This window comes from Ochotona princeps, chromosome 29 (genome assembly GCF_030435755.1).
Source record: "Ochotona princeps isolate mOchPri1 chromosome 29, mOchPri1.hap1, whole genome shotgun sequence".
In the NCBI taxonomy this organism is placed as follows: Eukaryota; Metazoa; Chordata; class Mammalia; order Lagomorpha; family Ochotonidae; genus Ochotona; species Ochotona princeps.
The window spans coordinates 17964394-17981686 of NC_080860.1; the positions used below are offsets into that span (position 1 = coordinate 17964394).

The following is a 17293-nucleotide window of genomic DNA, read 5'->3' on the forward strand; positions in this document are numbered from 1 at the left end:
TCTTCCAGGTCTCCCATGTGCGTGCAGCATCCCAAGGACTTGAGCCATTCTCCAATGCTTCCTCAGGCCATTAGCAGGGAGCTGGATTGGAAGTAGAGCTGCCAGGACTTGGATTGGCGACCAGATGGGATGGTGACGGAGGCTTAACATTCTATGCTCCAGTGCTGCCCCTTACCCCTTCCTTGAGGATGGAATTTGCAAATGTCATGTGACTTTCTAGTCCTCAGGGAAAAGCAGTTTGTCAGCTGACACAAAACTCCAGCAGCACCCCGGCATGTAGAAGCTGCAGGTGTGGTGATCAATGGGTTGGCCAGGCCAACCTGGTTGAGAACAAGTCCCTTCTGCATAGGGTACGATCAGTCCCCAGTCCTGCACCATGTAAGAAGTGCTCAGGAATTGGAGCGTGCCATGCAGGGGCCTCCATGGCACTCCTGGGTACTCAGCCGAGCACAGACATGGAGGGCTCTGCTTGCATTGTAGAACGTTCTGGCTTGCTGCTGCTGCTTCTTCGTGGCTAGGCTGGAGAACAGCCAGGGAGGAAGCTGGGAGATGAGACGTCCCAAGTGGGGCCAAAAGTGGCTTGTGGAGGGGAGGGGGACAGGCTCTCAGGGAGGGTGGGGAACAGTGGGAGTGAGTGACAGCTTTAGGCCAAGGAGGTGCCCCCCTGCGGTGCTGTTGCAGGAGGATGGAGCTTCCTTAGGGGAGGATGGCACAGGACCAGCCCCCATACAGATATCCTCAGGTCCTCTGCTCATCTCGCCTTTCCACAGGAGGTTTCTATACAGTCGTGGGTTGGGGACAGGACCTCCTCACTCCAAGAGAAATGAGTAAGGGGACCAGGGAGAGGGTGCCGTGGCCACAGGGAGTCTGAGCTGCAAGGGGAGAAGCTTGACCCTGCATACAAGATGAGCAAAGTACTGTTCTGTTCCATCTTAGCTGTCGTTGAAGGCCGGAGGTTCTGCTCCATGGGGCCTCTGGCTTTTGGAGTCTGGCTTTTTGGATCAGCTGGAGTGGGAGAAATAGAAGCCTAAGGCTTGGATGGCAGAGAGAGGGGGGAGGAAGGGGAGGGTGAGGGACCATTCCTTCCCCAGGGGTGAGTTACGGGCACAGGGCCAGTCACCCTCCCTGGCCTCCCACTTGGGCTCTGGACCCAGGCACTAGATGTGGAAGCTGGCCTTCCTCCTCTACTCTCTCCCATCTTAAAACAAAAACGAAAAACAAACAAAACACACACACACACACACACACACACACACGCCCAAAAAACGTTCTTTTCATTGCATTTGAAAGAGAAACGGAGATGGGCATGGAGCGACAGACAGCGAGAGATCCTCCGTTGATTGGCTCGCTGGCCCAGGCTGAGACTAAGACGAGGGACAGGAATTGGAGATCCAAGTTCTTGGGCCATCGTCCAGTTGCCTTCCAGAGTGTCCAGGGCACTCAAACCCAGATACTTCAAGGGGCCCCAAGTTGTACCTTAAGCACTTCAGCGAATGCCTTGCGCATCCCTCTTTCTCTGCCCTGTCCCTGGGTGCTTGGACCATGGCAGTACCCCCAGGTAACAGAGATCTTCCCATCCGAATTCCGTCGCCTGGTCTGTACTGGAAAGACACAGCACATTCGTTTGCCAGGACCACCACGCGCCCCGCCCCATTTATCCCCAAAGGAATGCATTGAGGTCCAGGGAAGCGGAACCACCTGGCAGCGGAGACCCTTGGGTCAAAGTCTAGGTCCTTCCCGTCTGCGGCAGACACCGGCAGCCAGGACGCCCCGGGAACGGGGACGCTACTGATTGGCCCAAAGTTCTCGGGAGCAATCCAACGGGCGAGGAGGGCGTGAGCGTGCTCGGGTCCTCCCCTGGACTATGCGCCGCGGGCTCAGTGGCTCAGCCGCGCGTGTCCCGCCGCAGCCGGAGTCCACCGCCCCCGCGCCACGCTCGCCTCGCAGCCGTTCCTGCCCGCCGCTCCGCAACCATGGTTCTGGAGCTCTACCTGGATTTCATGTCCCAGCCCTGCCGCGCCGTCTACATCTTCGCTAAGAAGAACGGCATCCCCTTCGAGCTGCGCACGGTGAATGTGTTAAAAGGTGGGTCGAGCGCTCCGCAGCGGGCTGGGTTATACCGAGGCTGTGGATGGGCGCCAGGCTTTCAGGTGTGAGAGGAAGCCGTTGTATCAGTTAGTAGTTGAGTGTTTTCACTCGGGAGAACGCCAGCACCCTACCCACGTGTAGGACAGGAGGGGACAAAGCAGCTGGGAATTGAGACAGGGGCAGGGAGTGGATCAAGGACCAGAACAGCAGCCCTAGTTCCTAGCTAGGGTCGTTGCCATCACAGGTCTTTCCGGCATCATCCTGCAAGGCAGGATTCCTCTGTGGCTCCCACCCCTGCCTCCTTGCCTGCCTTCTATCTCTGTCACTTCTACTTGCGGGCCTTCCTTGCCCTGTCTCTGCCTTTTCTCTTTCTTGTGTCCTATTGCCTTTGCCAATGGGGTGTCTTCTACACCCCCAACTCCCAGCTGGAGGGGCCATGAGGGCAACCTGTCAGGGCTGACTGATCATAGTTGGCTCAGAGGCTAGGCGATGATGTGGGGCCACAGCTGGCACCAGAGCCGGAAACCCCTGGGGCAAGCCCAAAAATGGCCCTGTTGGCTGGACCCTTCTACCTGCTGCCTTTGGTACTCCCAGCTTGGGCCACCTGCTATGGGACAGTGGCTGTGAAAGGCAGAGTGACAGGTAGAGAGACTGAGAGAAAGAGAGAGATTTGCATCTGCTGGTTTACTTCATATATTCCCACAATAGCCAGGGCTGGGCCAGACCAAGGACAGGACCCAGAAACTCCATGTGAGTCACCCACGTGGGTGGTAGGAACCCAGGTACTTGAGGCACCATCCCAATGCCTCCCAGAACATCAGCAGGGAAGCTGGATGGGAAGGTCTGAATAGTATCAGGGATTCCACCCCTTGCTCCTCTGAGGGAACAGGCATCCTGAGTGATGACTTAACCCACAGCCCTGCCCCCAAAGGCAAGTGCCACAGGGAGAACAGGTAGGGTTGGTTGTCTTCATTGTCAGAAGGACAAAAGAAGCGACAAGAAGGTAAGGGATAGCTAACTCCACACTGGGAGTCCACTGGGTGCCAAGTAGAGGCTCTAGCATAGGCCTGGGCTGTGAAGCCTAACACGGGGCATGTGAAAGATTCAGATCTGGGGACCCTCATGGGTCAGTGCAAGGAAGGAAGGAGAAAGCTGAGCTGCTGGGTTTGTGCAATAGATGGGAACAGGTGATCCTGGGATCAGGCGGGGTGGCCAGAGCACTGAGGTGCGGGTGAGGGCATTCAGGGCAGCCATCCTGGATAGAATGGCCCGAGACGTCATTTGGGACGAGAAAAAGGTCAAGGCAGAAGGAGGCCGGTGTGTCTGGCACGTGGTTGGAACTGGCCCGGAGTGCAGGTGGGTTAAACAGCCATCAGGGAGTCCTTCTGATCCTGACCTAAAGTTTAGCATCTGCTCCACCCAAGGGTCCAAGAGCCACGGACAGATTTGTGGGTCAGTGTCCAGCAGGGTGATTGCCTATTCTCCTGATATCCCAACCGCCGAGAGAGGGCCTGGATTTGGGTGGGGAGGGCGAGGGCACAGCCCTCAGAGGGTTCAGCACTCTCCTGTCCTCTACCACAGGCCAGCATTTCACTGATGCCTTTGCCAAGGTTAACCCTCTGAGGAAGGTGCCAGCCCTGAAGGATGGAGACTTCACCTTGGCTGAGAGGTAAGGAGTCCCCACTCCTGGGACTGCTGTGGTGTCCCCAGGGACCGGTCAGGTGTCTGCAGCCCCTGCTGTTAGCCCCTTTCATAGCCTGTGTGCCCAGCCTGGAGTGGACCACCAGCTGGAGCAGGCAGAGGCACCCAGGCTGCGGTGAGCTGTGGTGGGCTCTACGGCGGTGCGGTGCAGATGAGGAACAGAGGGCACGAGAGGGAAGGGGCTCACCCCAGGCTGCGGGCCCAGGCACCTTGCTGCCCGGTCCAGCTTGCATAGACGACTTGGATCTCAGGTTGCACAAACCAGACTGAATACGAAGGAAGTGAAGGCAGGAAACCATGGAGGACTTTCAGGTAGAAGCCACTGGATGGTTTGGGCAGATAGCTGGGATGGGAAGCAACATCTGAATGTCATCTGGAAGCCTTCCCCCAGCCCCACCCTCACCGAGCGGAGTGCATGTCCACTCCTGGCCCATGTGTGCGTGAATTCTAGGCGGTGCTTGTCCTTCAAGGCTCCCTGACCCTCCCCACTGGGTGTCACCGCCTCCTCCTTCTTCTCCAGGAAGCCCTCAGATCTTTCCTGAAATACAAGTCCTTCTGTCTCACATTAAGATAGTGGGAGGGCCCTGGGCAGATCGAAGTGGGCCTGGACAGTCACCTTCATTTCTTTTCTCAGAACCCTTTCGTTCTGTTTATGCCCCCAAGGCCATTGTGAAAATGCAACACACACACACACACACACACACACACACACACAGGTATCCTGTATAAAATTGCTGAAAAGTAACTGGGGCATCCCTACTCCTTCACCCCCAGCGTGGCTATCCTACTATATCTGAGTCGCAAGTACAAGGCCCCTGACCACTGGTACCCCCAGGACCTGCAGGCCCGGGCCCGCGTGGATGAGTACCTGTCATGGCAACACACCACCCTGCGAAACTGCTGTACCCGGGTCTTGTGGCAGAAGGTAAACACCCTGGGGAGCAGAGAAGGGAAGTGGGGGCTCAAAGGACGGTGCTGACGGCTGAGACCTGAGACCCTGAGAACCAAACATCCTGAAGCAACATGGCACAAGACAACTCACAGAACCAAGGAAGGAATCCCTCCCACACAAACCATGCACCTTCAGTCCTGAGCTCCCAGCACACGTCAACGCCCAGCTGCCCCTGGGGTCTTGCTCTTTGAGATAGGCACAAACAAACACAAGGACATGTGTAGTAGCCCATTAGCTGAAGTCCTTGCCTTGCATGCTCTGGGATCTCATAGGTTTCTGTTCATGTTCTGGCTGTTTTGTTTCCTGTCCAGATGCCTATTTGTGGTCTGGGAGAGCAGTTGGGGATGGCCCAAGGTCTTGGGACTTTGCACCCATATGGGAGACCCAGAGGAAGCTGCTGGCTCCTGGCTTCAGATTGACTCAGCTCTGGCCATTGTGGCTGCTTGGGGAGTGGATCTTTGTCTCTTCTTCTCTCTGTATATCTGACTTTCCAATGAAGATCAATATAGGTCTTTAGAAAAACAACAAAAAGTCAAACAAAAATGTTCACCTTGCTACACACCATATCCCTGAATGGAACACGACTAAGTGAAAAATAGTCTGACACTGTAACGAAACAAGGAGACCTTACAACTGGCATGTGCCTGATGTCTGGGCATGGAAGACAGTCTAAAAGAGAAATAATGGGAGAACTCAACAAAGAAAACATCAACATATTTTTACACCTACAATGAACTTTGGGATGGAGAAGGATTACACTTAAAACAAAAAAGATCCTGGGAACTGGTGAAGATATGTCAGAAAAAATAAGATGTCAGAAATAAGTGACTTAAAAAAAAGACACATTTTATTTGAAAAACAGAGTTACAGAGAAAGAGAGAGATCTTTCAGCCACTGGTTCACTCCCCAAATGACTAAAGGACTATGCCAGGACTATGCCGGGCTTGAGCCAGCAGCCTGGAAATCCATCTAGGTCTCCCAGATAGGTGGCAGAGACCCAAGCATTTTTTTTAAAGATTTGTTTTATTTTTTGTTGAAAAGTCAGATACACAGAGAGGAGGAGAGACAGAGAGGAAGATATTCCATCCAATGATTCACACCTCCCCCCCCCAAGTGGCTGCAACGCCCAGAGCTGAGCTGATCTGAAGCAGGAAGCCAGGAGCCTCTTCCAGGTCTCCCACATGGGTGCAGGGTCCCAAGGCTTTGGGCCATCTGCTTTCCCAGGCCACAGGCAGGGAACTGGATGGGCAGCGGGGCTGCCAGGATTAGAACCAGGGCGCATATGGGATCCTGGCACATTCAAGGCGAGGACTTTAGCCACTACGCCACTGTGCAGGGCCCAAGAAATGACATTTATAAAGATACTTTAGGAAACTCAACCGGTAGACATTTTTCTCCTGAAAAAGGAAAATGGGGCCAAGGAACCCAGCAGGGGTTTAGTTGAAGGCCAAAGACACATGACCAATAAGTGTCGAAATTCTATTTAATTTCAGCACCCAGCAAGTGTGGGCCTGGCAACACACACACACACACACACACACACACACACACACACCTGCTGTCTTTCTTCTCCAGTATTCATGTGTTTGAGCTGTGCCCCTGGGATAGCACTCACGTAGCACCTGGCACACAATGTGTGTACGTGTGTGTGAGAGCAAAGTGGGTCTGCTCACACCTGGTGCAGGCAGTCTGTTCTGGCAATAAGTGGGTTTCCAGGGTCAAGAGACACTTGAATGCCAGTGTTTCCACCTTGAGTCTCTAGGAATGGGGAAACAGAACTCCCTGAAGCTGGCGGGAGTGGAAGCCTGGGGACACTTGAGGGCAGAATAAGAAAAGATGAGGAGAGTGAGGAAGGAGGAGCCAGGAGCAACAGTGAGCATCAAGGAGTTGTTGGAAATGCAGAGTGCCAGGCCCCATCCAGATTACTACTGATTGGGAACATATACCTTAACTGGATCCTGGGGGTGGGGTGGGCTGCCATGGGGGTAACGGGTGGTAGAGATTGGACTGTGCCTGCACTGGGGAGGGCTTAATGTTAGGGCAGTGGGGAGCCATGGAAGGCTTCCTGTAGGAGGAGGATGAGCAGGCTGAGGAGGCATTAAGACCTTCTCCAGCTGCCCTATGGGAGGAGGGCCCAGGGAAAGGTGGAGGCAGTCCCTGTTTGAGTAGGACACCAGGGCTGCCGGGTGCCAGGGATGGGCAGGCTCAGGAGTATACCAGAGCCTGGTGATGGATGGGAAGCAGGCAGGGCCCGCATGGGCTATGATATGACTCTGGCCCACCAGGTGTTTGGCCCGGTGTTCCTGGGCCAATCAGTGCCCCCGGAGACGTTGGCAGCCACTTTGGCAGAGCTGGACAGGTACCTGCAACTACTCGAGGACAAGTTCCTGCGGGACCAAGCCTTCCTTACTGGTCCCCAAATCTCTGTGGCTGACTTGGTGGCCATCACGGAGCTGATGCATGTGAGTGCTATGGTGAGGGCAGGGCGGAACCAGGTGACTCCCCCTGGCTGGGATTTGCTCTCTCTGGCTGTGACAGCCTGGATGAGATGCTTTGGAATTCTCAGTTTCTATATCCACCAAATGAATCCAGACAAACACTGGTGATGTTGGTGCTGCTGGTGGTGGGCGAGGGATGCTTCTAAGGAGGAATCCCTGGAGCCGATTACGAAGCTGGTGCTCCCCTTAACCTAGCCCTTCCCTCTCGGCTCCCTCTGTCCACAGCCTGTCAGTGCCGGTTGCCACATCTTTGAAGGTCGTCCCAAACTGAACGCGTGGCACCAGCGTGTGAAGGCTGCCGTGGGGGAGGACCTCTTCCGGGAGGCCCACGAGGTGGTCATGAAGGCCAAGGACATGCCTCCGGCAGAACCTGCCATCAAAGAGAGGCTGGGGCCTGTAGTGCAGATGCTGCTGCAGTGAGCGGATGGCAGGCACCCTGGCCTGCAGAGCTGTGACGTCAGAGGAGAACTGGAGAGGTGCCCACGTCTCTGGCTGGACATAGCTCGCCACCCCCCCCCCCCCCCGCAGGCCATGCACCATATTCAGGGGAACCACAGCTGTGTGCCTTTTGCCACCCACCCTACTCTCACCCTTCCCTCTGACCTCCTGGAAAACCCTTCTGGAAAGAGTCTGAATAAAGACTGATTTTGCTTAGTATCGATTGCCTTGTTTACATCTTCTCCTGCTTAACTTGTTTCTCTGGAGGTTGAAGTACAAAGGTGCTGAACTTGCATATTCCTATCCTGCCAGACCTCACAAGTTTCAGACCTCTGTCCTTTTTTTTTTCTTAAACACCTTTATTTGCTTTAAAAACATAAGACTTCTTGGGCCCGGTGGCATGGCCTAGTGGCTAAAGTCCTCGCCTTGAAAGCCCCGGGATCCCATATGGGCGCTGGTTCTGATCCCGTCAGCTCCACTTCCCATCCAGCTCCCTGCTTGTGGCCTGGGAAAGCAGGAGAGGACAGCCCAAGGTTTTGGGACCCTGCACCCGTGTGGGAGACCCGGAAGAGGTTCCAGGGTCCCGGCATCGGATTGGCGCGTACCGGCCCGTTGCGGCTCACTTGGGGAGTGAAACATCGGATGGAAGAACTTCCTCTCTGTCTCTCCTCCTCTCTGTATATCCGGTTTTCCAATAATAATAAAATCTTTAAAAAAAAAAACATAAGACTTCTTGTACAATAAAGCATAAGCATGTTTCATCTACAAAGTCAGAATATCTTCCTCATAGAACACGCAGGAAGAAAGGAAAAACACACACATGGCAAAGTAGTCACAGATTACCTCTAAAATAATTAAGACTTTCTGCCAGAAAAATTAATCTTTTGAAAACAAAAGTATAACAATAACAAAAAAGCCATATTTCATACCTGGTACTAACAGTAAACATTCATAGTACAAAATTATCTGTTAAAATCAAATTCTTATATATTGAAAATATTAATATCATCAAAATACCCATCGTACTTAAAGCAATTTACAAGCTTATTGCAATCTCAAAATACCAAAGACATTTTTTTTTTCTCATATCTAGAACATTTTTTTTAACTAGTTTTTAGGATTGACATCATTTCACAACAGCCACATCATGTGCCACTGAGGACCCCCACCCCTTGGCTCCTTGCCTTGGTTCACCTTACCCCTTCTTCATCACTTTGGTCTGGTGCCTATGCTGGTCTTTTGGCATCTGGCACCTTCTCCAGGAAGTCCTCCCAGCATGCATGGGCCCTGGGCCGGGTGAGGTGAGTCCTCTGGGCCTGAGTTTCTCAGTTGCTTGGGAACAGTCTCCAGGCATCCGTCCCCCTACCCTACTCTCCACTGCCCCAGGGTTGCACACAAGGCACCAATGGAGGCTGACCCTGAGGTGTCTGAAGCAGAAGTGGTGTGGGTTGTCTGGGTCTCCTCCCAAGGTGAGTGGGGGTGCAGTCCCTGGCCCTCCAGGCCCAGTCCTTACCTTCTCCTGACTTGCCACCTTCAGGATTATCACAATTTATCCATCAGCCCATGGGTCTCAGACTCTCTGATACTTGAATTACGCACTAAGCAAGCTAGCGGAACAATGACAAGTAGCCCCATGTGTTATGCATATGCAGGAAACCTTACACAGGAACTTGTTGCTGCACACAAGCACCCCTCTGACACACTTGACTGATGTTTGGACAGTCAGAAGGCACAGGCTCTACAAGGCTGTGGTGACTCCCAGGTGGCCAGCAGGCTCACGGGGTTCAGACAGCTCAGTACTGGCAGAAGAAGTTAGAAGACGGGTGTCCAGGGGCTCAGGTGCAGAGGCAGTTCCCCCAAGCGTCATGCCCAACCCCAGCTGCATCTGCAAGGGTCACCAGGTCTCCTGGTTATCCCAGAGAAGCACGTGCTGGCTGATTCTCTTCTGGTACTTGAAGTTGGCCTGACTTTACAATGTAGCAAACTGTTGAACACATTTTGAGCCATTATGGTGGTGGTTACTGGGGGAAGGGATCCACCGTGGGGAGAACCCCCTGAGGGGTGTGTGTGTGTGTGTGTGTGTGTGTGTGTGTGTGTGTTTTGCAGGAGTTTTGAGTTTTGCACACCTCCGACGTAAGCTAGAAGAGAGAAAATCACCTCCCCGCCTCCCATCCTCCCCTGCTCTACACACTGGAGCAGGGTGGCGAAGCACCCTGTTTGGGGGTGGGGTTACACTTAGCTGGCTGGTGACACGGAGGAGCGGAGCAAACAACTGGTGACACTTTCTGAAGAGGTGCAAGTTGTGTAACTAGGGCAGCCAATCGCGCAGAGCGGGAACCCTACCGGGCCAATGAGGAGCCCGGTGGCCGTGGCGCTCTTCCCTCGTTCCCTAAAATGAGACCTTTGTGCACGTTCAGCAGGAGAACTCTGCACCTGCCTTGCCCAGTGGCTGCTGCTGCCCAACTCACGGCCTGGCAATGCTGTTCGAAGAGATGGACAACAACCTGCCCGCTACCCGCTTGCCCCCGGGACTGGAAAAGCGGCTGAGCCAGGCCGCTGCGGCCATCCTGGGCAAACCAGAGAACGTGAGTGTGGCCCCGGGGAGCAGCGGGTGCGTGGGAGACTGAGGTCCTAGGCTTCCAGTCCTGTCCACGCCACGAATCCTATGGTGGTCCTGATTGTTCTACTCAAAGCACCGCGACCATGCGGTCCGCCGCATCCCACCTTAGCTCTCCAGCCGTGACCGCGTGATGGCCCTTCAAGCTCACCTCTCCAGGCCCCTACGACGACGCCACATGGGCTGAGCTTTGACTCCCCGGGGTCGCCTCTCCCCTGGGTCAGCTCCAGTCCCGGCTGACCCTGCTGCAGGTAAAAATTGGTTGTCCCCCGCAGGGCGTCACCGTGATCCTGAGGCCGGGCCTGATCATCCTGATGGGCGGCTCCACCGAACCCTATGTGTGCCTGCGGATCTCCTCCATTGGGCTGGTGGGCAGCGCCGAGAAGAACAGCGCCCACAGCGCCCGCTTCTTCGAGTTCCTTACGAAGGAACTGGCCCTGGGCCAGGACAGTTGTGTAAAGACCCAGGGGAGGACCCACTCGGGAGGAGACTGCACCCTCAGCCCCCCACGCATTCCTCACCCAACCCAGGAAGGGCAGACTCATCCTGGTTGCCAGGCCTCTAATGGTCCTGTGAATGAATAATTGAATGAATGAATGAATGAATGAATGACCAGCTCTGCAGTGGTTGCCTGTGACACCTGTACCAAGTGTGGCTTGTGGTCTCCAATGTGCTGCTGTGTGAACCTAGAAGACAACTTGAGCACCATTTCCCCAGGAGCATTTCAAGGGAAACAGGGCCTGGCAAGTGTCCTGTGCCTGACATGTCACCTGGCCAAGTAGAGAGATATTACTGCCTGAAGAAAAGCCAGAATTTCATGCCTAGGGAGAGCTTTTCCAAGCTGCTTGGGAGAAATCCTGGGGAGGTGCCCAGAGGCCCCAAGAGAAACTCAGGGACAGAGCCGCAGAGTAGAGAGAGAGCCCTGGCGTGGAGGGTGGGAGGTGGGGACTTCAGGACATGTGGGGTCTGGGGCCAGCATTGAAGAGTACCTGGGGATGAGCCATACTCCACTGGGAGCCCCCTCTTTGAACAACAGACATCGGGGTGGAGTTCAAGGGCTCCATTCTCCAGCGAGATGCTAGCACCCAAGCGTGGCATCGGCGTCAAGGGTGACACTGCCCACTGGGTACAGTTCAAGTGCAACTGAGGGCCCCAGGACCTGCAGTAGACCTTCCAGACTCATTGTACACCCAAGGAAGGCTGGCAAGAACTGGCTGCTTCTGGCAGGTGCTTTGACCTGGCCCAAGCTGGGGAGACACAGTCATAAGGAATGGAGCGATGCTCCCAGCTGGGAGCTCTGCAGGTTTCTCACATGTGTGAACTTGACCACTCCTGCATGCCCTCTTGTGCAAACATATGGCCCTCACAGGGTAGATGCCGCCATTATGCCAGTTTTACAGATGGGAAAAGTGAGATTATCACACACTCAGATAAGCCCCTCATGCAGATGCTCAGAACAGTCCTGCACCCCACCCTTCTGCTAACGTGTGCCAAGTCTCCTTCTCCTCACCATAACCTTCATGTCATTTTGGTGAGAGGGGCCTGAGGATTCACACTGTGGATGTGAGCTGGGGGATCACCCCAGCTTCACCTTGAGCCAGGCTTTAAGACATAGGTTGACTGAGATGGGGTACAGGTCCCCGGGGACCGTGCAGTTAGGAGGAGAGGGGACTGCATAGACTTTGGCAAGCACACAGCACCCACACGAAGGCTCCCTCCCGTGTGGTGCCTGTCTTGAGCGGGCTCTGCCTGTCACCTGCTTCTCCACCAAGGTCATGGGAAAGGTCAGAGCAGGGGATGAGCAGGACTTCAAACTGCAAGGTGGGCTCATGAGCTGGCCTGGTGTGTGTGTGTGGGGGGGTGCAAGATGTGGTGTGAAGCCAAGGAGCTGATAACATTTGTTTTTCTCTCTCCTGAAGGATACTTATCCTGTTTAATCCCGTGGAGCCATGGCAAGTTGGCAAACAAGGGACAGTCCTGACATTTCTGTGATTGTCGCTGCTCCAGGTGTGTCTGTGAGCCAGCGTTCCTGCTCCAGCGGAGGTCCATGGAGTACCAGCTTTGAGCACCCCTCTTAAGCTTACCTCCCAATCCAGCTCCCTGCTAATGCACCTGTAAAAGCAGCAGAAGGTGGTCCAAGTGCTTGGCCTCAGCCAACCACCTGCAGACCCAGCTAGAATTCCTATTCTGGCCTCAGCCTGGCTCAGCTCTGGCCATGCCAACAAGCTGGGAAGTGAATCAGCAGGTGGAAGACCTGTCTCTCCGTCTCTGTAATTCTGCCTTACTAATAAAAAGAGAAATCTTTTAAAACAAAGAGAAAGAAAAGAAGTTTATTTTGATGGATGGTCTTGGAGACCAAGGTCAAGGGTACTTATTGCACTCAGGGGAGGCCAATGGGCTCCAGGTTTTAACTGATGTAGGCATTTGGGGAGTGAGACAGCAGAGGGAAGATGCCTTTCATCTCTATGTAAAACTGCCTTTCAAATCTTAAAAGCGAAAAACCAGCCACGATCTCCTGGTTCAGTTGGGGCAAGTATTTTGGGGAGTATTTGGGGCAAGGATGCTGGCCCCTTCCACACCATCTAAACCTCTCACCACCACCACCACCACCACAGCCTTCTCTAAGCCCCACTGTAGCTCCCAGTCTTGCCACCTGCAGGGAACCACCAGCCACCTGTCTTGTATCCCAGACTCCACGGAGATTTCCTGAATCATGATGACAGGGCACGATGATCAAGTCTCTGAGCTGCCCTGCCTCCCCCCATCCCTCCCGCCCAAGGAGGCTGCATTATGTAATTTGCACATTCATGCAGAATATCATGTGTTGCCTGATTACACCCACGAACTCAGGAATAACAACCATCATTCCTAATATCTCTTCCCCTTGCCCAACCACATCCTAGTGGCTCCTAGAACCTACAAGGGACTGAAAGCCAGGGTCATGTCCAGGTCCACCTGTGCTCACATGTCACTTCATGTCCAGAAAACAGCACCCTATGGAGCTTAAAATCTGGTTGTGAAATGGTTACAGTTCATTGGAAAAAAAGAGAGAGAGAAGAAAAAAAAAAGAAAGGAAAGGAAAAAAAAGGATTGTAAGTCATAGAGAGGGTTATTTTCAGTAAGAGGGTGTGGGGCACGGGGAGCCTGGAAAAGATCCCAAAGGTGTGGGTGTTGGTGGGTGGGTCTTTCATCAAGACAGAAGCTGAAGCCCAGGGACCCTAGCACCCCAGGGACTGCAGAGGTCATACAACCGCCCACTGGGACCTTAGGGGTCCGCAGAGATCTGACTTCCTGAAATCAGAGCCAGCACACTGCCCTGCCCAGTCCTTTGGCAGGCAACCATGGGCGGGACCACTGAGTCCCAGCAGCCAATGAGGAGCCCAGCATTGCCCCAGCTGCCTGTTCAAATAAGGCTTCCAGTCCAAGCAGGAGCCAGACTTGTCCTGTCTTCTCTGTCCGTGCCACTCTCGCCGACATGCCGTTGGTTGAACTGGAAACCAACCTGCCTGCAGACCGCTTACCCGCGGGACTGGAGAAGCGGCTGAGCCAGGCCGCTGCGGCCATCCTGGGCAAACCAGAGAACGTGAGTGTGGCCCCGGGGAGCAGCGGGTGCGTGGGAGACTGAGGTCCTAGGCTTCCAGTCCTGTCCACGCCACGAATCCTATGGTGGTCCTGTTTGTTCTACTCAAAGCACCGCGACCATGCGGTCCGCCGCATCCCACCTTAGCTCTCCAGCCGTGACCGCGTGATGGCCCTTCAAGCTCACCTCTCCAGGCCCCTACGACGACGCCACATGGGCTGAGCTTTGACTCCCCGGGGTCGCCTCTCCCCTGGGTCAGCTCCAGTCCCGGCTGACCCTGCTGCAGGTAAAAATTGGTTGTCCCCCGCAGGGCGTCACCGTGATCCTGAGGCCGGGCCTGATCATCCTGATGGGCGGCTCCACCGAACCCTATGTGTGCCTGCGGATCTCCTCCATTGGGCTGGTGGGCAGCGCCGAGAAGAACAGCGCCCACAGCGCCCGCTTCTTCGAGTTCCTTACGAAGGAACTGGCCCTGGGCCAGGACAGGTGTGTAAGACCCAGGGGAGGACCCACTTGGGAGGAGACTGCACCCTCAGCCCCCCACGCATTCCTCACCCAACCCAGGAAGGGCAGACTCATCCTGGTTGCCAGGCCTCTAATGGTCCTGTGAATGAATAATTGAATGAATGAATGAATGAATGAATGACCAGCTCTGCAGTGGTTGCCTGTGACACCTGTACCAAGTGTGGCTTGTGGTCTCCAATGTGCTGCTGTGTGAACCTAGAAGACAACTTGAGCACCATTTCCCCAGGAGCATTTCAAGGGAAACAGGGCCTGGCAAGTGTCCTGTGCCTGACATGTCACCTGGCCAAGTAGAGAGATATTACTGCCTGAAGAAAAGCCAGAATTTCATGCCTAGGGAGAGCTTTTCCAAGCTGCTTGGGAGAAATCCTGGGGAGGTGCCCAGAGGCCCCAAGAGAAACTCAGGGACAGAGCCGCAGAGCAGAGAGAGAGCCCTGGCGTGGAGGGTGGAGGGTGGGGACTTCAGGACATGTGGGGTCTGGGGCCAGCATTGAAGAGTACCTGGGGATGAGCCATACTCCACTGGGAGCCCCCTCTTTGAACAACAGACATCGGGGTGGAGTTCAAGGGCTCCATTCTCCAGCGAGATGCTAGCACCCAAGCGTGGCATCGGCGTCAAGGGTGACACTGCCCACTGGGTACAGTTCAAGTGCAACTGAGGGCCCCAGGACCTGCAGTAGACCTTCCAGACTCATTGTACACCCAAGGAAGGCTGGCAAGAACTGGCTGCTTCTGGCAGGTGCTTTGACCTGGCCCAAGCTGGGGAGACACAGTCATAAGGAATGGAGCGATGCTCCCAGCTGGGAGCTCTGCAGGTTTCTCACATGTGTGAACTTGACCACTCCTGCATGCCCTCTTGTGCAAACATATGGCCCTCACAGGGTAGATGCCGCCATTATGCCAGTTTTACAGATGGGAAAAGTGAGATTATCACACACTCAGATAAGCCCCTCATGCAGATGCTCAGAACAGTCCTGCACCCCACCCTTCTGCTAACGTGTGCCAAGTCTCCTTCTCCTCACCATAACCTTCATGTCATTTTGGTGAGAGGGGCCTGAGGATTCACACTGTGGATGTGAGCTGGGGGATCACCCCAGCTTCACCTTGAGCCAGGCTTTAAGACATAGGTTGACTGAGATGGGGTACAGGTCCCCGGGGACCGTGCAGTTAGGAGGAGAGGGGACTGCATAGACTTTGGCAAGCACACAGCACCCACACGAAGGCTCCCTCCCGTGTGGTGCCTGTCTTGAGCGGGCTCTGCCTGTCACCTGCTTCTCCGCCAAGGTCATGGGAAAGGTCAGAGCAGGGGATGAGCAGGACTTCAAACTGCAAGGTGGGCTCATGAGCTGGCCTGGTGTGTGTGTGTGGGGGGGTGCAAGATGTGGTGTGAAGCCAAGGAGCTGATAACATTTGTTTTTCTCTCTCCTGAAGGATACTTATCCTGTTTAATCCCGTGGAGCCATGGCAAGTTGGCAAACAAGGGACAGTCCTGACATTTCTGTGATTGTCGCTGCTCCAGGTGTGTCTGTGAGCCAGCGTTCCTGCTCCAGCGGAGGTCCATGGAGTACCAGCTTTGAGCACCCCTCTTAAGCTTACCTCCCAATCCAGCTCCCTGCTAATGCACCTGTAAAAGCAGCAGAAGGTGGTCCAAGTGCTTGGGCCTCAGCCAACCACCTGCAGACCCAGCTAGAATTCCTATTCTGGCCTCAGCCTGGCTCAGCTCTGGCCATGCCAACAAGCTGGGAAGTGAATCAGCAGGTGGAAGACCTGTCTCTCCGTCTCTGTAATTCTGCCTTACTAATAAAAAGAGAAATCTTTTAAAACAAAGAGAAAGAAAAGAAGTTTATTTTGATGGATGGTCTTGGAGACCAAGGTCAAGGGTACTTATTGCACTCAGGGGAGGCCAATGGGCTCCAGGTTTTAACTGATGTAGGCATTTGGGGAGTGAGACAGCAGAGGGAAGATGCCTTTCATCTCTATGTAAAACTGCCTTTCAAATCTTAAAAGCGAAAAACCAGCCACGATCTCCTGGTTCAGTTGGGGCAAGTATTTTGGGGAGTATTTGGGGCAAGGATGCTGGCCCCTTCCACACCATCTAAACCTCTCACCACCACCACCACCACCACAGCCTTCTCTAAGCCCCACTGTAGCTCCCAGTCTTGCCACCTGCAGGGAACCACCAGCCACCTGTCTTGTATCCCAGACTCCACGGAGATTTCCTGAATCATGATGACAGGACATGATGATAAAGTCTCTGAGCTGCCCTGCCTCCCCCCATCCCTCCCGCCCAAGGAGGCTGCATTATGTAATTTGCACATTCATGCAGAATATCATGTGTTGCCTGATTACACCCATGAACTCAGGAGTAACAACCATCATTCCTAATATCTCTTCCCCTTGCCCAACCACATCCTAGTGGCTCCTAGAACCTACAAGGGACTGAAAGCCAGGGTCATGTCCAGGTCCACCTGTGCTCACATGTCACTTCATGTCCAGAAAACAGCATCCTATGGAGCTTAAAATCTGGTTGTGAAATGGTTACAGCTCATTGGAAAAAAGAGAGAGAGAAGAAAAAAAAAGAAAAGAAAGAAAAAAAAAGGATTGTAAGTCATAGAGAGGGTTCTTTTCTTTTTTTTTATTTATTAATTTCATTGCATTATTTGACACATTTTTTTTGTTATGCACTGGATATCCACCCCCGCCCCTCCCCAAACCCTCTCCCCCCATAGTGGATTGCTCCACCTTGTTGCATTTCCATAGTTCAATTTCAGTTGAGATTCTTTCATTGGAGGTTTTGACCAATCATAAAGTCCAGCATCTTATCGTCCTGGTACGTTCAATGGCTTCTTGGTGAGACCATCTCTGGTCTGAAGGTAGAACCAGCAGAGTATCATCCC

The 17293-nt window shown here is 53.9% G+C and overlaps 2 protein-coding genes across 2 annotated transcripts; both read left to right on the forward strand.

Moving 5' to 3' along the window:
* Positions 1–1870: 1870 nt before the first annotated feature.
* Positions 1871–7742, forward strand: LOC101534648 (glutathione S-transferase theta-3-like). The gene is made up of 5 exons (XM_058656643.1): positions 1871–2085; positions 3670–3757; positions 4564–4714; positions 7027–7203; positions 7465–7742. Exons 1-5 carry the CDS (start codon positions 1974–1976, stop codon positions 7657–7659), a joined length of 723 nt encoding a protein of 240 aa, XP_058512626.1. The 5' UTR covers positions 1871–1973; the 3' UTR covers positions 7660–7742.
* A 6027-nt stretch (positions 7743–13769) lies between these two features.
* Positions 13770–16219, forward strand: LOC131478247 (D-dopachrome decarboxylase-like). Its single transcript, XM_058656652.1, has 3 exons — positions 13770–13877; positions 14185–14360; positions 15828–16219. Exons 1-3 carry the CDS (start codon positions 13770–13772, stop codon positions 15898–15900), a joined length of 357 nt encoding a protein of 118 aa, XP_058512635.1. The 3' UTR covers positions 15901–16219.
* The last annotated feature ends 1074 nt before the right edge of the window (positions 16220–17293 follow it).

Excerpts from the sequence above, each read along its gene's own strand:
- LOC131478247 (XM_058656652.1), top strand. The coding sequence starts at position 13,770 with ATGCCGTTGGTTGAACTGGAAACCAACCTGCCTGCAGACCGCTTACCC. Across the intron at positions 13,878-14,184 it reads TCCTGGGCAAACCAGAGAAC|GGCGTCACCGTGATCCTGAG; the intron begins GTGAGTGTGGCC and ends TGTCCCCCGCAG. Across the intron at positions 14,361-15,827 it reads CTGGCCCTGGGCCAGGACAG|GATACTTATCCTGTTTAATC; the intron begins GTGTGTAAGACC and ends TCTCTCCTGAAG.
- LOC101534648 (XM_058656643.1), top strand. The coding sequence starts at position 1,974 with ATGGTTCTGGAGCTCTACCTGGATTTCATGTCCCAGCCCTGCCGCGCC. Across the intron at positions 4,715-7,026 it reads CCCGGGTCTTGTGGCAGAAG|GTGTTTGGCCCGGTGTTCCT; the intron begins GTAAACACCCTG and ends CTGGCCCACCAG. Across the intron at positions 7,204-7,464 it reads CCATCACGGAGCTGATGCAT|CCTGTCAGTGCCGGTTGCCA; the intron begins GTGAGTGCTATG and ends CTCTGTCCACAG.